General features: G+C 23.7%; 1 protein-coding gene across 1 annotated transcript in view; it reads left to right on the forward strand.

Annotated features, from left to right (window-relative positions):
• LOC122859308 (semaphorin-1A-like) overlaps positions 1-20,724 on the forward strand; it is a 99,995-nt gene that overhangs the window by 58,894 nt on the left and 20,377 nt on the right. Inside the window, exons 3-4 of the mRNA XM_044162768.1 lie at positions 8,783-8,879; positions 10,734-10,785. Coding sequence (XP_044018703.1) covers positions 8,783-8,879; positions 10,734-10,785 — 149 coding nt within the window. The remainder of the gene's footprint in view (positions 1-8,782; positions 8,880-10,733; positions 10,786-20,724) is intronic.

Below are 20,724 nucleotides of genomic sequence, written 5' to 3' on the forward strand. Positions count from 1 at the left end.
TAGAACTTTAAATTATCATGTGCATTACGTAATAATTAAAAACAAAAGATAAATAAATAATTAATATCAATTATTATTCATATTAATTGCGAGTAAATATGATAATTATTTTTCAATATAATTAATGCTAAATTATTATTACGAAACAAAGGAAAATTAAATAAATTAGTTGATTAATGGGTTATAATGATGTGCAGTTGATGAGCAATAATTAATAATCGGCATTATAGCTTTTAGTTTAATTTGTTATCTTATATAGATATCATTATAATTAATAATTATACTCATCGATATAATTATAATTGTTTAAATGTCAGTATAAATAGCTGTTGATATTATTTTCGGCGCATTTACGTGTATCAAAGTCTGAATAATAAACACACATTAAACAAGGTAAGCCATTAGAATTATTTTGTTTTTAAAATACTGAAAATTTTCAATCAATCAATGTTTTAGATGATGAAAAATTTGTTTATGCTGGTAGTGGTATTATTGGAGTTGAATTTGATATTTTTTGTCAAGTCATTACCAAAAAATTATGATGGCAGTTATATGACTGGAATAAGTCGTGAAAAGAGGTCGTGCAGCGATAGATTCGGATGTGATAATGATGATTGTTGGGCAGGATGTATGGGTTTTGCGAATATGTGGTGCTATACAAAAGATGAGAATAAGACGGCGCAAACTGGTGTCAGTACTCGAGCAAGATGTCGAGATGATGGCGATTGCAGTGCATGTGCACCGTGTCACAATACGTGTGCATGGGCGCCAAAACCATCAAATAGAAAGAAAAATTAACTCGTAAGGCACTTGGGTATCGAGGCAAAATAACGAATAGCGCAACTTTCAAATAACAAAAGTTTCAACGTTTGAAAGTAAACACATTTCAATCTGAAAAAATCCGAACTTAGCTAAATTTTGTCATACCAATCCCAAAAAACAAAAATTTTAGAATTTTTGTAATTAATTTTTGCACATTAATGATTTATTTTTCTTGTTATTTGTCAATTTATATAGAATCAAATTTGGCGCTATAATTAACCTTGCAAAGAATAATAATTTGATAACTCACAAACATTGTTTTTTGTTAAAAATATATAAGAAATAAATAAAATTTCAAGAAGAATATCCAAGTGTTAATTAATTTTCCGAAAACTCCTGTTTTTTTATATTCACAATAATCAAACAGTTCCTTAAAAATCACGATATAATACTCACAATGAAATACATTTAAAAGATGAAAATATTAATAAAAATTAAATTTGAAATAATAATAACAGCGAGTCATTACAATACGATGATGAATTAATTAATTTTTAAATAAATTAATTTTCAATTTATCCAAGATATATGGATAATAGTAAATTTGCAAAAAAAAAAAAAATAAATAAATTTTTAAATGGAATATTTATTTATTTATCGTGCTGATCATACTCTTGTCATAATTATTTTTCGACAAATTTTAAATCATCATAATCATCATTATGTCGACATGTTAAACTATGCTTGTATATTATTTTTATAATTATTCATTTTAATTTTAAATATGGCTTTTTCTATCAACACCTGCTAAATGATATGATATTAATTTTTTTTAATCGGAAAATTTGGGCTCAGGATACGTTAAACAAGACATTTAATTGTCATAAAATTAAAATTAAAAAAAAAAATTAAATATTGCAATTAAAAATTATCAGTATATATTATTATTTTTAATTACTTTTATTTATTATAATTGAAGGTTATAAATTAAATTTTATCAAGGACATTTACGATAAATAAATATATATATGTACGTGAGTGTCTTTTAAATGTCCAGAATAATGAAAAAAAAAAAAAAAAAAAAAAATTAAATAAAAATACTGAAATTGCAAGTATATACAATATAAAACGATCCAATTAGGAAGCAGAACGCGGACGAATGATTCGATCGGTGGAACTATCTCCTCTACAATTCTTAATCTTTTTATTTCGATCACTGCTTTTATTTTATATGTATACAGATAGTTATATAGCATCCCTTATTTATCCCCCATTTTTTTTTTCATTTTTCTTATTTTTCTTCCAACAAAATAGATGACATTGATATACACGATAGAATCGGCAGCAACAACTTGGTGACTTTTCTTTTATATCTTTTACCACCACTATTGCTCCGATTATTTATTTATTTTTCTATCTAAATAAATATCTCATATAAAATATATATTTACACAATGATAAAAATAGTAATTTTATTTCACAGTGGCCTTTAACTCGATTCCACCACACATACATGCAGACACTTTATTACAACCGGATACAACGACATTGTACCTTGCTCTCTTATACATTTCCTTATTTCCGGAATTTTACTGTACAGTCTCTACATCCGTTTACTATGATAAATCCGTTTGCTTCTCAAGCAATAAACAAATAGAAAAAAAAAATAGACAAAAATTTAAAATATACAACAAGCATCTCTTTATAAAATTCAATAAAAAAATTTTGTTTATTTTTTATAAAAAATAAAAATAAATATTTTCTATTTTTTTTTTTCTTCATCATTATAATCTCTTGTAGATCTATATATATAAAATCATATTAAAAAATAACTTTTACTTCAACATTAAATAAAATCCCAATTTCAAATGAAAAAAAATTTTTTTTTTTTTACATAAAACTTTTTATTAAATTTTGAAAAATCTAGTTTATAAATTTTATTTAAAAAAATAAAATTAACTAATGAAATATAATTTTAAAATAATTAATATAAATTTTCAAACAATTGTCGTGATTTTTGACGACTCTATCGGTGTTTTAACATTCACCCTGTTCTTGTATCAAAAAAATAAAAATACACTCATGTACAACATGAATGATACATGCTCTTGTCTCGTATTCCATCAAAGTGAACGTACACTCGACAAACAAATGCAGTAAATTGCAATTTATTCACGTCATCATAATGAGAAGAGAGGGAGAGACATCCCTTAATCACGCAGAGAGTTGTGAGTGAGTGCATCGATGAAAATGAAGAAATGAGGAGTAATACACAGCATGCACTCTTTCCTGTCCTCTCTCACTAAAATATAATACATATATTACAATTCACAAATCTACCATATGTATACATACACTGTACACATATACATATTAAATATATAGAGTGTAGAACATCAATAGGCATGTCACAATCAACCACAAGGCGAATTATTTTATTTATCTCTGCGTGGATTGAATAATGTAATCATGAAATTGTATAACTTTCTCACTTGATCACAATCAACTGCAGATAGTATACTACTAGGTCCAATGAATTTTAACTTGTTTGTTTGTGTTTAGCTATAGTTAATATTTTATTTATTTTATTTATTTTATTGTCTATAAATTGTAAAAAAATTTATTTGTAAATTTATGCAAAACTTTAGACAACAGATCAAGTTGGAAAATAATATAACAGATTAAATCTGTCACTTATTGACATTCCAATTTTAAATGACAATTGACAACAGGATATAGGTCCAGTTGGTACTTGCAATCTTCAACATTAACTTACTTTCTTATTTGAAAATAGTATATTTTATCTAGTCACAATGTTGACGTTGAATAATCGATTTTTTTCTCATCTAATTCCCACCAGTACAACAATCCATCGAGTTACTATTTTTACTATTTTTTTTTTTTAATTTTATTTCTCATCTTCTTTCTGTGATTGTGTATTTTTTTTTTTTTTTATATGAGCTGATTTTTATTCTTTTAAATTTTTCTATTTTCAATTTCATTGGAATTTTCTTTCTTTCTGTATGTTATTTAGTTTTAAAATAAAAATAATGCAATGTCAGTTTCCATTTATTCTCTTTTAACTTTTGTCTTTATATATGTGTTTAACTTGATTTTGGTTAAAGTGTGTATGTGAGTGTGTAATGTACATGTGTATCTGATATGTCCGTAGGAAAAGCAATGGTCCCACAGTACCATAGATAAATGCAATGAAATCACGTGAATGAAAAAAAAAAAAAAAATAAAGAAATTGAAACAAGGAAAGAAAAAAAAAACATTTCAAAAGGAAATTAAAACAAAAGGAATTGTAAATTCTCAGTATTTAAAAATTCTAGGGAATTTAAATTGTGAATAATATAATATCATTTATAATTCTTATTGTCTATTAATATATATTATATCATTATAAATAAATTGAAAGAAAAAATGAAAGAATATTTAATTGTTTCACAAATGGAACAATTTAATAAATTATCAAGTTAAAATTACTTGAAATCTTGGTAATAAAAAATACCAAAGTAACTAAAAAATTTCATTACAAAACTAAGCCAAGATTTAGGCTAATTATTTGATTAATAATATACAATAACAAGTAACAAATAAATTATTTAAAAGATGAAAATATTAATAAAAATTAAATTTGAAATAATAATAACAGCGAGTCATTACAATACGATGATGAATTAATTAATTTTTAAATAAATTAATTTTCAATTTATCCAAGATATATGGATAATAGTAAATTTGCAAAAAAAAAAAAATAAATAAATTTTTAAATGGAATATTTATTTATTTATCGTGCTGATCATACTCTTGTCATAATTATTTTTCGACAAATTTTAAATCATCATAATCATCATTATGTCGACATGTTAAACTATGCTTGTATATTATTTTTATAATTATTCATTTTAATTTTAAATATGGCTTTTTATACCAACACCAAGCTAAATGATTTTTATATTTTTTTTTCTTTTAGGGTAAATTATCAACTAGAATATTTAATTTCTTGATAATTTGACTGGAAAATATTTATCTTCAAGATACTTTGACCGTATAAAAATGTCAAGTTATATTCTATTTATTTTTTGGACTTTGACAAATAGTTGATTGACAAATATATTATTTGAAATGAATAATATAAATGTATGTAGATCCCAAGGTTTGTTTTCGTATTCACAGTGAATCAGGTACATTGAATTTTCTCTCAGTACATTTTAGTGTATATACATTTGGTATACATGCAAATTGTAGATATGTATACTTCTTGGTTGCCATTTGTGTTTACAATGCCAGCAGGAAAACAAGACAATTCACCACAGTAGTTCAATTGTTGTATATATGGTCTCTTGTCTCAATTCGCAACCCTCGTTTCCGTTTTACCACTATGTGTCTAGTCACTTTATCCTCTCTTTTATATGTTTTATTTTTATTTATATGTATCAGTGTACTTTGAATGACACGTGCAATACAAAATTTCTACATCAAAAATATAAACATCTAATACATATGTTGAAATTATTTATTACCATTAATAATAATCACGTAAATTTATATTTCACATTCAAAACAATATTCAATCTTCAAGAAAATTACAAATGTAATTTATATTTTTCACTATAATTATTCCGATTTCACATTTTGATTATAAAAAAACATTTTAATGATTAATTTTCACATATTTTTATCAAATTAAATTTCAATTAAATTATTTTTTTAATTTAAAAATAAAAATCAACTAATAAAATCAGTCAGTGAAAAAAAAAATAATCTATTTTAGTGAACAAAAGAACAATGACACAAATAAAAAAAAACGACATTAAAATCAGCTGAAATAATAATAAAAAAATGAAATAAAAAATTTATTAAAATTACTATATCATGATTTAGAATTGAGCGAATTATTATCACGAAATGCACAATTAATTTTTTAAATCATTAATTAAATTGTAAAATTATTGGTAACGATATTTGAAAGATAAATATACCCCAGTGATACTCGATCGATAGCCAACATAATTATCATTGTGTTATCATATATTATCAACTTTCAGTATTAAATATACATCCATAGCTAAATATTATTTTAATACCTACAATATATAACCATCAGTTGATTTGTGTTTAATCGATTGAATGCATGAATAAATATTTAAAATATCTATCCAAAAAAAAATCATTATAATAGTCTTTATTTTCATATTTTATAATCAACATTACATTAATTTAAAAGACATCTATTTCTTCGAAAAAAAAAAAACTCATAAAGCATAATTAGCATTAAAAAAAAAAGGATAATTGTAGGTAGTTGTTATTTTTAAATGAAAAATTATTTTTTTTTTAAACGTCGGTCAATGTTGTTGATGATTAGGAATTTAAATTGATGAAAAAAATAAAACTGTAAATCAGTGATGACATTGGAATGAAGCAGCAAGTTTAGGTCATGGACTGCGTGATTATTTTTTTTTTTTGATGAAGATGAAGTTTTTAGAGAATGAGGAACTTGCGGAGGTTGCAAATAAATGTATAATGTAAAAAATGAATATCAGGAAAAGTTAGCGGAGCATGGTACAACTGGGTACCGTATACAAATAACAATTTGGACATATTTTTTTTTTTTTAAATTGTATATATTAAATAACAATGTAACTCATACATTTATGAGTCTTTGCGTGACTCACTCACACATCATTTACAAATATTTTTTTTTTGTAAATTTATTTTTTAAATGATTTAAAAATTGGTAAAACAAAAAGAAAAAAATTACCTACGCTTTAGTGAATTTCAAGAGAAAAATATACAATAAATTTAATAAAATAAATAAATAAATTTATAAATATTTATATATTAAATAATATTTTTTAAAGTAAAAAAAAGTTGTGAATATCTTGAAGAGATAGTAGATTTGAAGTTTGTTATCACACTTTGGCAAACATTTGACTGTTGAGTTTAAACTAAACCCATTTAACGAGGATAACGATTGTCCCAAGTGACATTTGCTTGGTACTTGTATATTTTGTTGAAGATGACTACAGAAAAGAGAAAATTTGAGATAGAATATATACTTGAATTGTACGACTCTTGGGTCCGTCACGTCCAAAGATCCACTCTGACTATTTTCAACTCTTGCATTCCAATAAAGGTAACAAGAGTCATTGAGATCTTTTGGGTTAACATAAAATTCAAATTAATCGAGCGCTATGTCTATGAGGTCTAACTAAATATACAACATTACTACAATTTAATCAAATATCTGTATAAACAGTTTAACTATTTATCAAATTTTTTTTTAATATTTATTTTAGTTAATTTCTTGTTGCTCAATTATCTTTAATTAAATACATTAAAAATGAGTTGAAAAATAATTTTTTTACACTCAAAATATCTAGTAAAATTAAAAATAATAAATTTTGATAACATCAGTAAATTATTCTGCATTGAATTTACAGTGTTTTTGTAAAATTTATTTACCAATCTGTGTGAGTTTAATTTGTTAAAGTTGTTATACCCAAATCAAGAGTGTCTTGGCCAGTAAAATAGCCCAAGGGATAATTGAAAATGATCCTTTTCTCGTGCCCTCATTGCTTTAATATATTCTCTAAAATTTACTTCTCACTGTCTTTGACCTTTTTTCCACGTATATCCTTTATCTTTTTCACTTCCTGTTTTTATATTTTAAATGCCATTAATTCATCCAAGTGACAGACCGTAACGCTTCGAGAATCGACTACTCTCTTCATCATCTCTTATTATAATTTTCCTCCTCCTTTTTTTTTATATACAAATTTTTTACACTATTCTCATCATGTTTTTGTATAAAATTTTGTCTTTAATAATATTAAAATTTAAATTTTATATCAAAGCTTTTTAATGTTATGATGACATTTTTTAAAAATTACTTTTACTTGATGAGTTTTTACAATGTATATATCATATGAAATTTATTTTGTGCAGATGTCTCCTTGAATTGTTGGGGAGAAAAAAAATGGCTTTTTAATTTCATGCTCAATGTACTGTACATGAGAATCTTATATACTCGTTGACAATAAATACTAGCTTGAAAATTGCACACTTGAAAATTTAAAAACGTTGCATTAAACTTAAATAAGCATAAGTGCTAAAAAAAAAAAGAAAAATCTTTATCAAAGTTAAAATAATGTATCTTTAAGCTTTTTTTTTTTTCATCGCAATTATTGTATAATAAAAAATAAAATTATGAAATGATTTTATTTTTAAATCTTGTTTTTTAATTTATTTTTCATGTTTATTAAATATTATATAGAGTTATTTATGTGCGATCATGAAAACCACAAGTTTGTCTCTTCCACAATCTCTTCTTTTCATTATTTTATTATTATACGACTTTATGATATTATTATTTCATTTTCATTTTTGTTTATATATTATATTTTCTTTTTTTTTAGCCCATCAATTATTCTTACATTTTGCATTTTGATATATATTTGTTTGGTTCACTTGGGGCAAAAGTCTGTTACCAAGAAAATTTACTTTTCACTTTTATTTATTTTTTTTTTGACTTATATATATGTGTTAAGTATACATATATATATTGCAAACTGAAGAGACGCAAATAATAGATTTATCAATCTTTCAAGTGCACGCCCGCAAAATTGAATAAAAAAAAAAATTCAATATAAAAATTCTACTCTCTAATATATGTATTCTTTCGTTTTATAAAAAGTTGAATCAAATACATAGATTTATTATTATTATTGTTATTATTTTCAACAGACTAGCTTATCAAAAATAGAAAATTTTTTTTTTTATTTTAGTGACTTTTAAGATGTACAATGTATATAGAAAAAAAAAAAAAAAATACACATTGCAGATAGTGCAAGAAAATATACACATTATATGCCCGAATGCTCAACACGTTTAAATATATAAATATATATGTGAAAATGTTGCGCAGTCGATTTACTGTCTTGATAGACGAGCATTGCATATTGCACTCACGAAAAATGTATTTATATATATATATTTTTTTTTATTATTTCAGGTGAAGTGATCGGCCAACGTTTCCTGGGAAATGAGAGTCACGTTGAACATTTTAAATTGCTAGAACGAGCGCCTACTTTTATCCTGATTGGTGCAAGGTACAGTACATATATAATTTTATTTTCCCTTATCGTATTTTTTATATTTTTCATCACGCACAATTACACTGATTTTACATGTATGTAAAAAAAAAAAAAATTCGTTTACCATTAAATAAATTCATTCAGTGCATATACATTTTGTAACATTGTCTATATGTGTCATTTGTGATTTTAAAAAAATTATTTTTAAACAACATTGAAACACGCAGAAAATTGAATTGCCGCGGTAAAATACTAGTCATCATTTTTGTATGGTAATTTTTCATGTTCGTTAAATTTACGATTGCATATTTGTATGTGGGGGTCATTTTTTTTGATGGGGCATAATTTTGACTGCGGGCTTGTTGGTTAGCAAAAAAAAAAAAAAAGAGAAAAAAAAACAAACAAACAAACAAAGAAGAAAGGAAGAAAAAAAAAGGGTAAATAATTATGGAAAAAAAAAAATGTGAAAAATAGGTTATAAAAAGGAAAAAAAAATTAATCGTCTCGGAAGGAGGACAAGAGGGTTTCATGAGGCCGGAAAATAGTGGATATATATTCAGCAAATCGTGGCAGCATGCACACACATATACAGGCCACAAGTCTAGTGGTATAATCAATTTCACGTCCGACCGCGAGCTAAGCCATCACGAGCCGTTCGATAATGGATGCACACGTTTATCGCGCGCGCACGTACCACCAAACTTGTGTTGATAATTATGCATGGGGCCCTAACTAATTGAGGAAGATCGATGGGTTTACGATGACAGCACATTGGCCACCACTGACTTGCTATTTTATTATTTTAATTTTTGACAGCACAAGTTATCCTATTTCTATACGTCAAATATAATTTTTTAATATAATTATATTATTTTTTATATTTATATCGTTTGGAAATTGAACTACTTGTTGTTTTGAAAAAAAAGAAAGATAATAATATAATGTCGTATATGAAATATTCATTCGATTTTTGAATTATCAAAACACAATTTACTTGAGGCTATTTAAATAATTTATTTTTATTTTTTAATTGAACAATCGAATATATTATTATGTTGATTTTTTTTTTTTTTTTTTTCATTTGGTTACGTTATGTATACTGAAATAAATGAAATGTGAAGTAATTTTTTTTTTAAACAATTTTGCAATGACCTGTAATATATGTTTATTTTTTTGATGATTAATTAAATTTGGAAATAAATTCATGGAGTCGGCGGTTTTTTAATAATAGACCTGTTAGATATTCAATTGAGCTCAGGGATAATTTTTAGTTTTTAAAAGTAGTCTGATGATTGGACAAGTCAAATGAATAAATTTATAAATAAAAAGTATTTAACATTTTTCAAGTGTGCAATAAATCATTTAATATTAATCTTTGAATTTTGTGGCTAAAATAAACAGCATTATTATTTTGTTTTTTTTTTCCATCAAAATATAAAATTTATCAACGAAACTTGTTTTTGACTTGCATTGTTGGACGCAATGTTAAATTCCCATTGAGATTTAAATTTTTATTATTAAATAATAAAATATTTTTTAGATTAGCAGAAAACCTACACATAGATGGTATTTAAAAAAATTAAAAAATAAAACTTTATTAGATAAAACGACAATTATTTGAGACAGTAAAATTTCATCTCAAAATTATTTGTAAATTGGTTAATTAAATTATTGAAAGACAAAAAAAATAATTATCCTTCCCATCAGTATCACGTTGAACACGTCAGTCTTTGATGATTAATCCACAAAATTCAAAGTTTAAATATAATCCCTAAAATGAAGATTTATTTCACTTGCATAATACACACAAAAATATTATCCTACATTCTCTTTTTTATCTCATCCTTAATTATTTTTATTTTTTTACAGAAATGCCATTTACAACATTAGCCTACATGATCTTACGGAAATTTACGATCAGGTAAGTTTTTCATAATAATAAATATACTCAATATAAAAATATTGATTAAAAGAAATACTAGAATTTATTCAAACTTATTATAATTATTATTCGAAGCAACTAAAATAAATTATATGCATGACAAAAAAAAAAAAAGTTTTAAAATGTTTTAACTATAAAAAAATAAAAATATTTATCATTGCAATTCCATCTTTAACGATGATGGAAATGAACGAGAAAAAATACATAGTTATCTTTTTTTTTTTTTATAAAATTCTTATCGTTAAAATAAAATGTGGTTTAATGTAAGTTAAGGATGAACGAACAGGATGAACAGTTATATACGTGTTTTATAGTGTAAATGCGTATGTGTATACACACATATATATAGTTGTCAGTGAAAATCCCTTCAATGACTTGTCCGTGTAGATAAGATGATACGGAAGCAAACCAGTGCAACAGCAGCACCTCGGTCATTCACTTCTAGAAATAGTTACTTATAAATTTTATTTTTAAAAATTTTATAACTCAGACATTTAAACTATACATTAAGCTACCAATACAAAACTGTATTGATAAAAAATTTAGTTGAACAATTGCACTGATTAGTGACAAGCTTGTTGACAATGTAATTCTTCAGAGTTGAATTTTTTTTTCCTCCTTTATTCAACCAAGAAAAAGAAAAAAAAAAATAGTCAAGTTTGAAATTTTAAAAGAAAACTTTTAAGACTAATTAAGTCAACATTCAGCAAACTTTGTTTCGACACTTGGTTTACTACACGGAATAGTTGACGAAAATTTAAAATCGATTCTTTTAGGTCACCAGCATTTGTTGGTTTATTTAAATTAATTCAAAAGATTATTAACATTTAAATAAATATTTTTAATTATAATTTATTATACAATTTTCATTTTATCTAATTATTCATAATTAATACATCAAATATAATCATAATAATATCTTTATGCTAATTTTTTTAATCAAAGTTTATTCGTAATATTATTTTATGTTAATTTATGATTAAATTAATATTATTATTAATGAAAATGTGTTTGTTTTAATTTGTTAGTATAATTATTATTTTTATTTTTATTTATTTTATAACTACCTTAAATTTTTCAAGATATTTTTCTTTTAATATTTGATTTTCTGCTTTTGTTTTTTAAAATTAATTATCTTTTTTTTTTTTCTGTTAGTTTCTGAGATGATGAGTATTTTTAATAAGTAAAAATTCAAATTTATTAAATTTATTTTCCATATATTTGTTTGTGTAAATTTTTTATATTGAAGGACTAAAAAAATATTGATATATTAATTATAATTCAATTTATTAATTCAAGTTTAAAATAAATTAAAAAAGTAAATCAAAGTTTAACAACTTTCAAAGTATAACAAAAATTTAATATAAAATATTTGTAAGTAAATCGAGTGTGTACATAGAGGACAAATATGCGACGTTGCCATACAATATACACTTATAAGCATTGAATCTTTGCGATTTATTTGTGTTTGTATTTATACACAAACACAAATAAAAATATATTGTGTGTATGTATTCACAGGGAAAGGCGACTCTGACCGGTCATTCACTTGTGCATGGGTTCTCTCGTTCATATTCAATCCTTTCGTATATTATATTCTAAAAAAAAAAAAATCTATAGATAGACATTGCAAATATTCGGGCAAGCATAACCATATATCTTATGTACAATTGAACTAATTTTATATTATTTAAAACATTAAAACTTTAACAGTAATAATATAATAAATGTTGAAGAAAAAAGACATTTTAAATTTTTAAAAAATAACGTACGGTTGGCTATTTTTATTTGAAAGAAAAATTAAATTTTCATTTTGAATTTAAATTAAGAAATTTCAATAGTCGATATTTTATATTCGTATAAATTCACCCACCTGTTTGATGACACAGAAAAATTATAAATTAATAATTAAATATTTTAAAATAAAAAAATTCGTTTCACCGTGTCAGTTAATATTCAAATTTATTTTTATAATAAAAATTGACAGTTAAAATTGAAGAATAACATAATATTTTTATGAAGAAAAAAAACAGCAAATTATTAATTATTATTTTTTAAAATTTAATTAACAAAAAACGTCATAAAAATATCTACTTCTACATAATTTGTATATAAATCTAAAAAAAAAATTTATAAATGTTATTTTTAGTTTTAATAAAATTAAAAACTCAATTTAGAAAAAAAATCTACGTCATTTGATATATTTTTGTGTTTTTTTTTTTTTTTATTGTTTAATTAATGACAATGATTTAACTGGATTAAAAATATATTTATAAAAATTTTTTCGTTGAAATTGAAATTAAAATTTAAATAATACATAGATGTCCTTAGCAATTGAAAGTGGGTGGTTTGAATGTCGATAGCCACGTCAACATAAATTCAAAAATAAATAACAAAAATAAATAAAATTTTCGAGATTCGCGACCTAGAGCTATGTATAGATGAAAAACGAAATATGTTAGTGACGCAAAGGTGTCATGGTTTGGCTTATTTCCAAATGGATTTGTCGTCTCATGCTGTAACCCATATACAACAATTGTGTACTCCTGATTTTTACCTTTTTTTTTTTTCAATTATTATTTTTATTTTGTCTACGCTCGTTTTCTCTTTACTATTTTTTTTATTTTCTCATTTTTCATCTAGCTTTTTTTGCTGATTCTCCAGTTATACCCAAGCCTCGTTTGCACATTTTTTTTTTTATTCATATATAAAAATACAAAATAAAAAACAAAAATGTAACACTATAACTTGGTGATGTGCTTGTCAGGTTCATCTCTGTTATTTTATATTTTTTTTTTTCCTCACTCAGCATACTGCTGAATTAATGCGTTAAATACTTTTCCAGACAATTGCCTTTTTTTATACATTTTTTTTTTTTGTTATTTGACTTAATACAAAATATTCAAGGTGTGTTGAAATTTAAATTATTTTACTCTCTTTCTCGTAAAAGCACAAAAGCTCTGAATAAATATGTATTTTTTTATTATTTTTTACCTCTTGTTATTTTTTCATCTTGTTCTACTTTTTTACCCGGAACATCCCCTTTTTTTTATTCTTAATTTTTTTTATTTATGTTTAGTTGTGTGATTGTCAAGTTTCAACAATTTCTACGCCACTGTTTTGCTGGCGGATTACCTACTACGGTATCAGTGACGTCTTACATTTCTCTTCGCTTCCTGTCACAGTTGTACACCTCAAAATACCCACCAGCGAATTATAATGCCACAATGAAAATATATATATATAAAATCTCATATACCGTGTATACGTATTACCAAGTTTCCACCAAGTAACTGATGCCTTTTAAAAAATAAAAAAAAAGAAAATTTATAAAAAATTAAATAACAGAAATAAAATATAGATAATACCAGTATAAATATTTAAAATAAAAAAAATATATAATATTTTATTTATCATTATTTATTATGCAATAAAATATGAACGAAAATATTTTTCTTTTAAGATAGAAAAAAATGTTGAAAAAAGCTCCATCATCAGTCAACAGGAAGTTTGCATTTATTTAAAAAAATTTTTATAAAAATAAAATAATATTTATATATAACTCTTGAATTAAAAAAAATTATATTATTATTTTTGAGTAAAAATAAATTGATATTTTTTGTTTAAAATAACAAATATATATGTAACTGCAAATAATTTTAACGGTATTAATAATTTTAATACAAATAAATAGGTAAATAATAGAAAAAAAAAAATTAGTAATATGTCTAACGGTTGATGTAATATTATAAGTATTTATTGTTAAAATTGACAACGTGATGAAAAATAACAATATATATGTAAAAAAGCTGACAAGTTGTTCCGTTATGACCAAGTCAATAATTCTCACGTACTAGACCTAATCTTTGTCATACGTAATTTTAAATAAACAAATAATTGACTGTTGAATAAATAAGTAATTGATATATTGATCTAGCGATATATCGAGATGAGCGATGAATAAATTTAATTTTTAAAAATTAAAATTAAAAAAGGATTGAAGAGAGATAAGTGCGCAGCATAGTTGATTTATAATAAAAGACAAGTCAAAATATATATCACTAAAACAACATCACACTCAACGTTTGTGTAGTCACGATTTATCCATCTATTTTCGGTTAATGTCAGTACGTCAAAGGGGGACTTTCATTGCAAATTAAATCTATTTCACATCAGCCTATAATCCCGTCACTTTTATCCGCATCTTTTTATGCATCCACACCTCATATCACTCATCATCATTCACCCTTGCTTTAATTTTTTTTCCCGTCTGTATATACTCTCTATCTTTTTAATCATTGAATTAAAATTAAATGAGCACAAGTGCCCTTTTTGCAAATTTTTTTTTTTTTTGAAAGGTCAAAAAAGGTATGATTAAAAATTATTTTGGCAAATGAATTTTCTATCACACTACAAGATTATTAGTAGTTAAAAATTTATCAATAGTAAAAAGACGTATGTCACATGTGTTAAAAGTAAATAGGCGTATCTCCAGCATGATTAACAGCAACGAGAAATATGTCAATTTGACATGCGCTTTTTTCACATTTAAATATTTAAAAAATTAAAGGTAAAAATTACCAAGTCAATGGAGATACGTCTGTTTAACATTATCAACAAATACATACGTTTTTTTTTTTTTTTTTTTTTAATTTTAATTATTTTTTTGCATTGTTTGCATAACGTAAAACAAAAAAAAAAAAAAAAAAAAAAATGATAAAAAAATTGTGGCAAAAATAAATATGGAGATATGCTTTTTGTAAACTTGGAAAAAATCTATTTAATTATATATACGTTTATCAATTTATTATATTTTTTTTTTGTTTTTTCTTTAAATTAAATTATTTGGATTTTTTTTTATTTTGTACGAAGGTAGATGAAGGTCTTGTGAAACGCACGTAAAACAGGGAAGAGAAATTTTAGCTGATGGTAGATGCAGGGTAGATACATGTATATAGTGTACACACTTCACCCACCTTTACCTATTTCCGCTTGTCGCGTCTGACAAAAGGGATAGATGGGGCAAATTTAATCTATTTACCGTATAAAGCAGGAACGTGCTACATGCACTGTTATATAATATATATATGTTTTATAACGTTTAATGTGTACAAAGTATAGTGTCTAGAGTAGGGTCTATATAGTTTTAGCTTCAGTGCAATTATTCCATGCCATTAGTCATTTATACAAGAATAAAAAATTGAAAAAATAAATAAAAAAAAAGTCACATGCACACATACACACACGTATATTATATAAACGCGTGTTAAAAATAATGCTTATCTACTATCACTATTTTAATTTAATATTAATGTTATTTTTTTTCTCCTATTTTCTTTTTATATTGTGATTTATTGTAAATAAAAATATATATCTAGTATCAAGATAAATTATATTTATCATATTATTATTTTATTTTTATTAAATTATTAAATGAACTAGATAATTTTATTGAGTTACTTAATATGCTTTATAAATTATTATTTATAATTTAATTTAATAATTTAATTGTATTTTATATTTAAGTATCTTATATTACACTGAAAAAATTTTTTGCTAGAGTAGTAATACAACGTTTTTCACATATTAGTATACGTACTATATGGTAAACTGTAACAACGATATACGGCTTCTTTGATACGATCATCCCACTAGTTCTGAACACTTGTACATTTGTTTCAGAGGTTTTTGCTTCCTACATGTCAAAAATACGCCTCGAAGAAATAAAAAACGAAATATACATTTATAGCAAGTGGAGAAATAAATTCATTACAAATTTATCAAAGATAATGATGATAATTATTTAAATAAATTAAATAAATAATCATTTAATAAATTACATTTAGAAAATGAAAATACGAATAGAAATTAAATTTGAAATAATAATAACAGCGTGTCATTACAATACGATGATGAATTAATTAATTTTTAAATAAATTAATTTTCAATTTATCCAAGATATATGGATAATAGTAAATTTGCAAAAAAAAAAAATAAATAAATTTTTAAATGGAATATTTATTTATTTATCGTGCTGATCATACTCTTGTCATAATTATTTTTCGACAAATTTTAAATCATCATAATCATCATTATGTCGACATGTTAAACTATGCTTGTATATTATTTTTATAATTATTCATTTTAATTTTAAATATCTCGTGATTTTTTATACCAACAACACAAGCTAAATGATGTTTATATTTTTTTTTTCTTTGGGTAAATTTTTTAACCAAGATATTCAATTTTAAGATTGTTTACTTACGTAAATTTTTTCTCTGCATTAGTTTATCGTAAATATTTACAAGTATAATAGTGATATAATAAAAAATACTATTAAAAAAATAATTAATTTCTAAATAATAGTAAATTTGCAAAAAAAAAATCAATTTTTAAATACAATATTTATTTATTTATTTATGCGATACACTTGGAATTACATTTTTGTAAATAATATTATTTTGAATAATTTTATTCAGTTAAAATACAGAAAAAAAAGAAAAAAACAATATTTAAAAATTATTTATCATATTTATTAGATAAAAAATATTAAGCTTATAGTTTAATTATTATGTTTTTACTAATAAATATATAAATATGTTAACTATTATTGATTAATAGTCATAATTAATCATGTTAACTAGACAACTAGTACTTTTTTGGTTTGTAGCTTTTGTACCATTGTAGCTTGTTTATTTTTTTTCATATTCAAAATAGTGAATATATCTAGATCATTATATCGATGTATTTCCGTGTATTAAAATTTGACTTAAAAAAAACACCTGATAGCGTTAATAATTTAAAGATATCATATCGATCTTCAAAAGATACATAAACATAGATTGGTCTTTTATGATATTCCGTTATTTGTAACATGTCTTTGATAACATCAAAAGTTACCTTAGTATTTCTAACATATAAAATTTGTAAACTTGGCAAATTTTTAAAAAGTTCAAGCACTGATTTATCAGTGATTCTAGTGCAATTAGATAAATGCAAGTATTCTAATTTTTCATAAACTAAACATTGAATTGATTGATCAGTAATAAAGTCATTTTTTTCTAATCCATTTAAATTAAATTTCAGTGATTCTAATTGTTTTAAATTATTAAGTGCAATCATACCATAATCAGTTATATTTTTACCAATTATATCCAAGTGTGTTAATTTTTTAGAATTATTACAAAGATTAATTAAAAATTCATCTGTAACACCACAATCATAATTAATATACAACGTCTCAAGATTTTGCAAATTTCCAATTGGATACATATTAATTGTTTTATCAAATACTGGATCATTGTTTAGCCAAGAACACATGAATCTTAGATGAGACAAATTTTTTATTTCTCCTATCGACTGAAGTAATGATTGGCTTGGTTTAAAATTAATTATCTTCAATTTTTTCAAAGCGATTAATTGAGGAAATACCTGAAAAACAAATAAATTATTAATTAAAAATAAGATAAAAATTTTTTACTGTAATATTTAAGTAAAATTTAAACTTACGGAAACCAATGAATCTGGTAAACAGATATAATTTTGGCTTGGATCTCGTGAAAAGCTTAACTCTTTTAAGGTTACACCAACTTGTTCCAATGACTTGATTAAAGTCAATGGTAAATTTGAATTTTTACATTGCCAATTAATTCTCAGTATTTCAATATGAGACATATTAGAAAAAACATTTTCAAAATCTTGACTTTTAATTTCTTTGAATTTTAATGTAAGTTCTATGATATTAGGACAATGAGAATTAATCAATGGCATTATTTGAGAAAAAGGATACGCTTCTACATTTAGACATTTTAAATGATATCCACAAAGATTAATTAGGTATTTAAAATCATTTGCTTTTTCATGTAATTCATCATCTGATCGAGCATTACCCTTAATAAATCTGTATGATTTATAGCGTGACTCAATAAAATGATTCTGTTCATCTAAGTATACTGAAAAATCAATTAAATATCATCGTTAGTATTTTTTATATATAATATAATATTTAATTAATATTTTCTTACTTTTTTCGAGTCGTGAATCATTAACCAATAGTTGATGCATGTTGAATACACGCATACAAGGCATTGTCATTACAATCTCCAGACGTTTTATTTTAGATTTTTCAATATTAGCAACATCATTATTATTATTTACATAATTTCTAACTTCAGGACAATTACAACAGAAAGAGTCTTCATCAGTACCAACGTCAATAGATTTTTTAAAATCATCATAATCATTAACACCCCTATCAATTTTAACAGCAATATCATTATTTAAAGACACATTGTTTTTTGCAGAATGCTATAAGAAAAAAATTATTTTATTAGTGAATTAGTCATTACTAGTCACTTACTAGTCACTACAGTCATCCGAATGCAGTCAGTTGACTGTTTTTGTCTTTTTAATTAATTATTAGTATTTTCAATTAAAAAAAAATATAAAATGATTTTATTTAAAATGAAAAATAACTAACTATTACCTATGCAACTATTACCTTGATCTTGATATAACATAAAGATATAATTTAAAACCTACTTTTACTAAAATTGATACGACTTCCCATTCTTTTTGACTGAAACCAGTCTCCATGTAAATATTATCGTGCTTACGTTTTCTTTTCTTTGCAGGAGGCTGTAAGGAAAAAATTATTTTATTATTTGCGTATTTAATTGATACATTTTCCGTCTTATTTTCTTAAATATAAATTTAATAATTAATAGATAATAAAAACTTCTAATATTAATATGAAATATTGATGTATTGATAAATTGACTTTTGACTTTAATTTGGCTTTTGTTATTTATTAATTTGCGACTATTTACTTGATCTGGATATAATATAATATACATATAATTTAAAACTTACACTATAGCATGGAGATTTCAATTCTTCTACGGTGATTCCAGTCTCCATATTTATCTGACCACGTGGAGTAGTCTTCATTTTTTATTAATCTTCAGTTAAAAAATCCAATAAATAAATTTTAAATATTTGATAAATAATTATATACTGTCAAGGGAGCTAGGTAATTATATACGTCAGAAGCGCCCCGCAACACCCGCAATGAATTTGTGCAACCTCCGCTGGTCAAGAAGCCATGGAGGTTATGTTAGTTAGACAAATAATTAGATTTGATAATTAAAAGACAATATTATTTTTTTTTTGTGATCCTTTCTTAAACATTATTCTAATTTTTTTTAATTAAATTATTAACTTTTTTTATAATTAGTTGTTATTGAAATAATTGGATTTTATTATGAATAATTTTCACTGCTGAACACTGCTAAAATGCACAAAGACAGCGATGCGCATGTCACATTACCCTACTCTACTTGCATAAAGTTGTTTTCATGAATTGTTGCAATTGTTGTCTTCAGGTTCAGCTTTGTGCATAGTAATGAAAACAGCCTTATATTAAGAGCAAGTAGAGTGGAGAATGGAGATTTGGACGATATTTGGATGATATTAATTATTTGAATATTATTGAATAATTATGAAAACATTAATAAAAATTAAATTTGAAATAATAATAACAGCGAGTCATTACAATACGATGATGAATTAATTAATTTTCAATTTATCCAAGATATATGGATAATAGTAAATTTGCAAAAAAAAAGAAATAAATAAATTTTTAAATGCGGAATGATCATACTCTTGTCATAATTATTTTTCGACAAATTTTAAATCATCATAATCATCATTATGTTTACATGTTAAACTATGCTTGTCTATTATTTTTATAATTATTCATTTTAATTTTAAAAATATCTCATGGCTTTCTATAACATTTAAAATGGTACACTTGCGTTAATATTTGTAATAAATAGTTAGCCATAAATTACAAATATATAATAGTAAAATAATGAAAAAAATACTATTAAAAAAATTATTTATAAAAACAAAATCCGT

This window comes from Aphidius gifuensis, linkage group LG6 (assembly GCF_014905175.1).
Source record: "Aphidius gifuensis isolate YNYX2018 linkage group LG6, ASM1490517v1, whole genome shotgun sequence".
Taxonomy (NCBI): domain Eukaryota; kingdom Metazoa; phylum Arthropoda; class Insecta; order Hymenoptera; family Braconidae; genus Aphidius; species Aphidius gifuensis.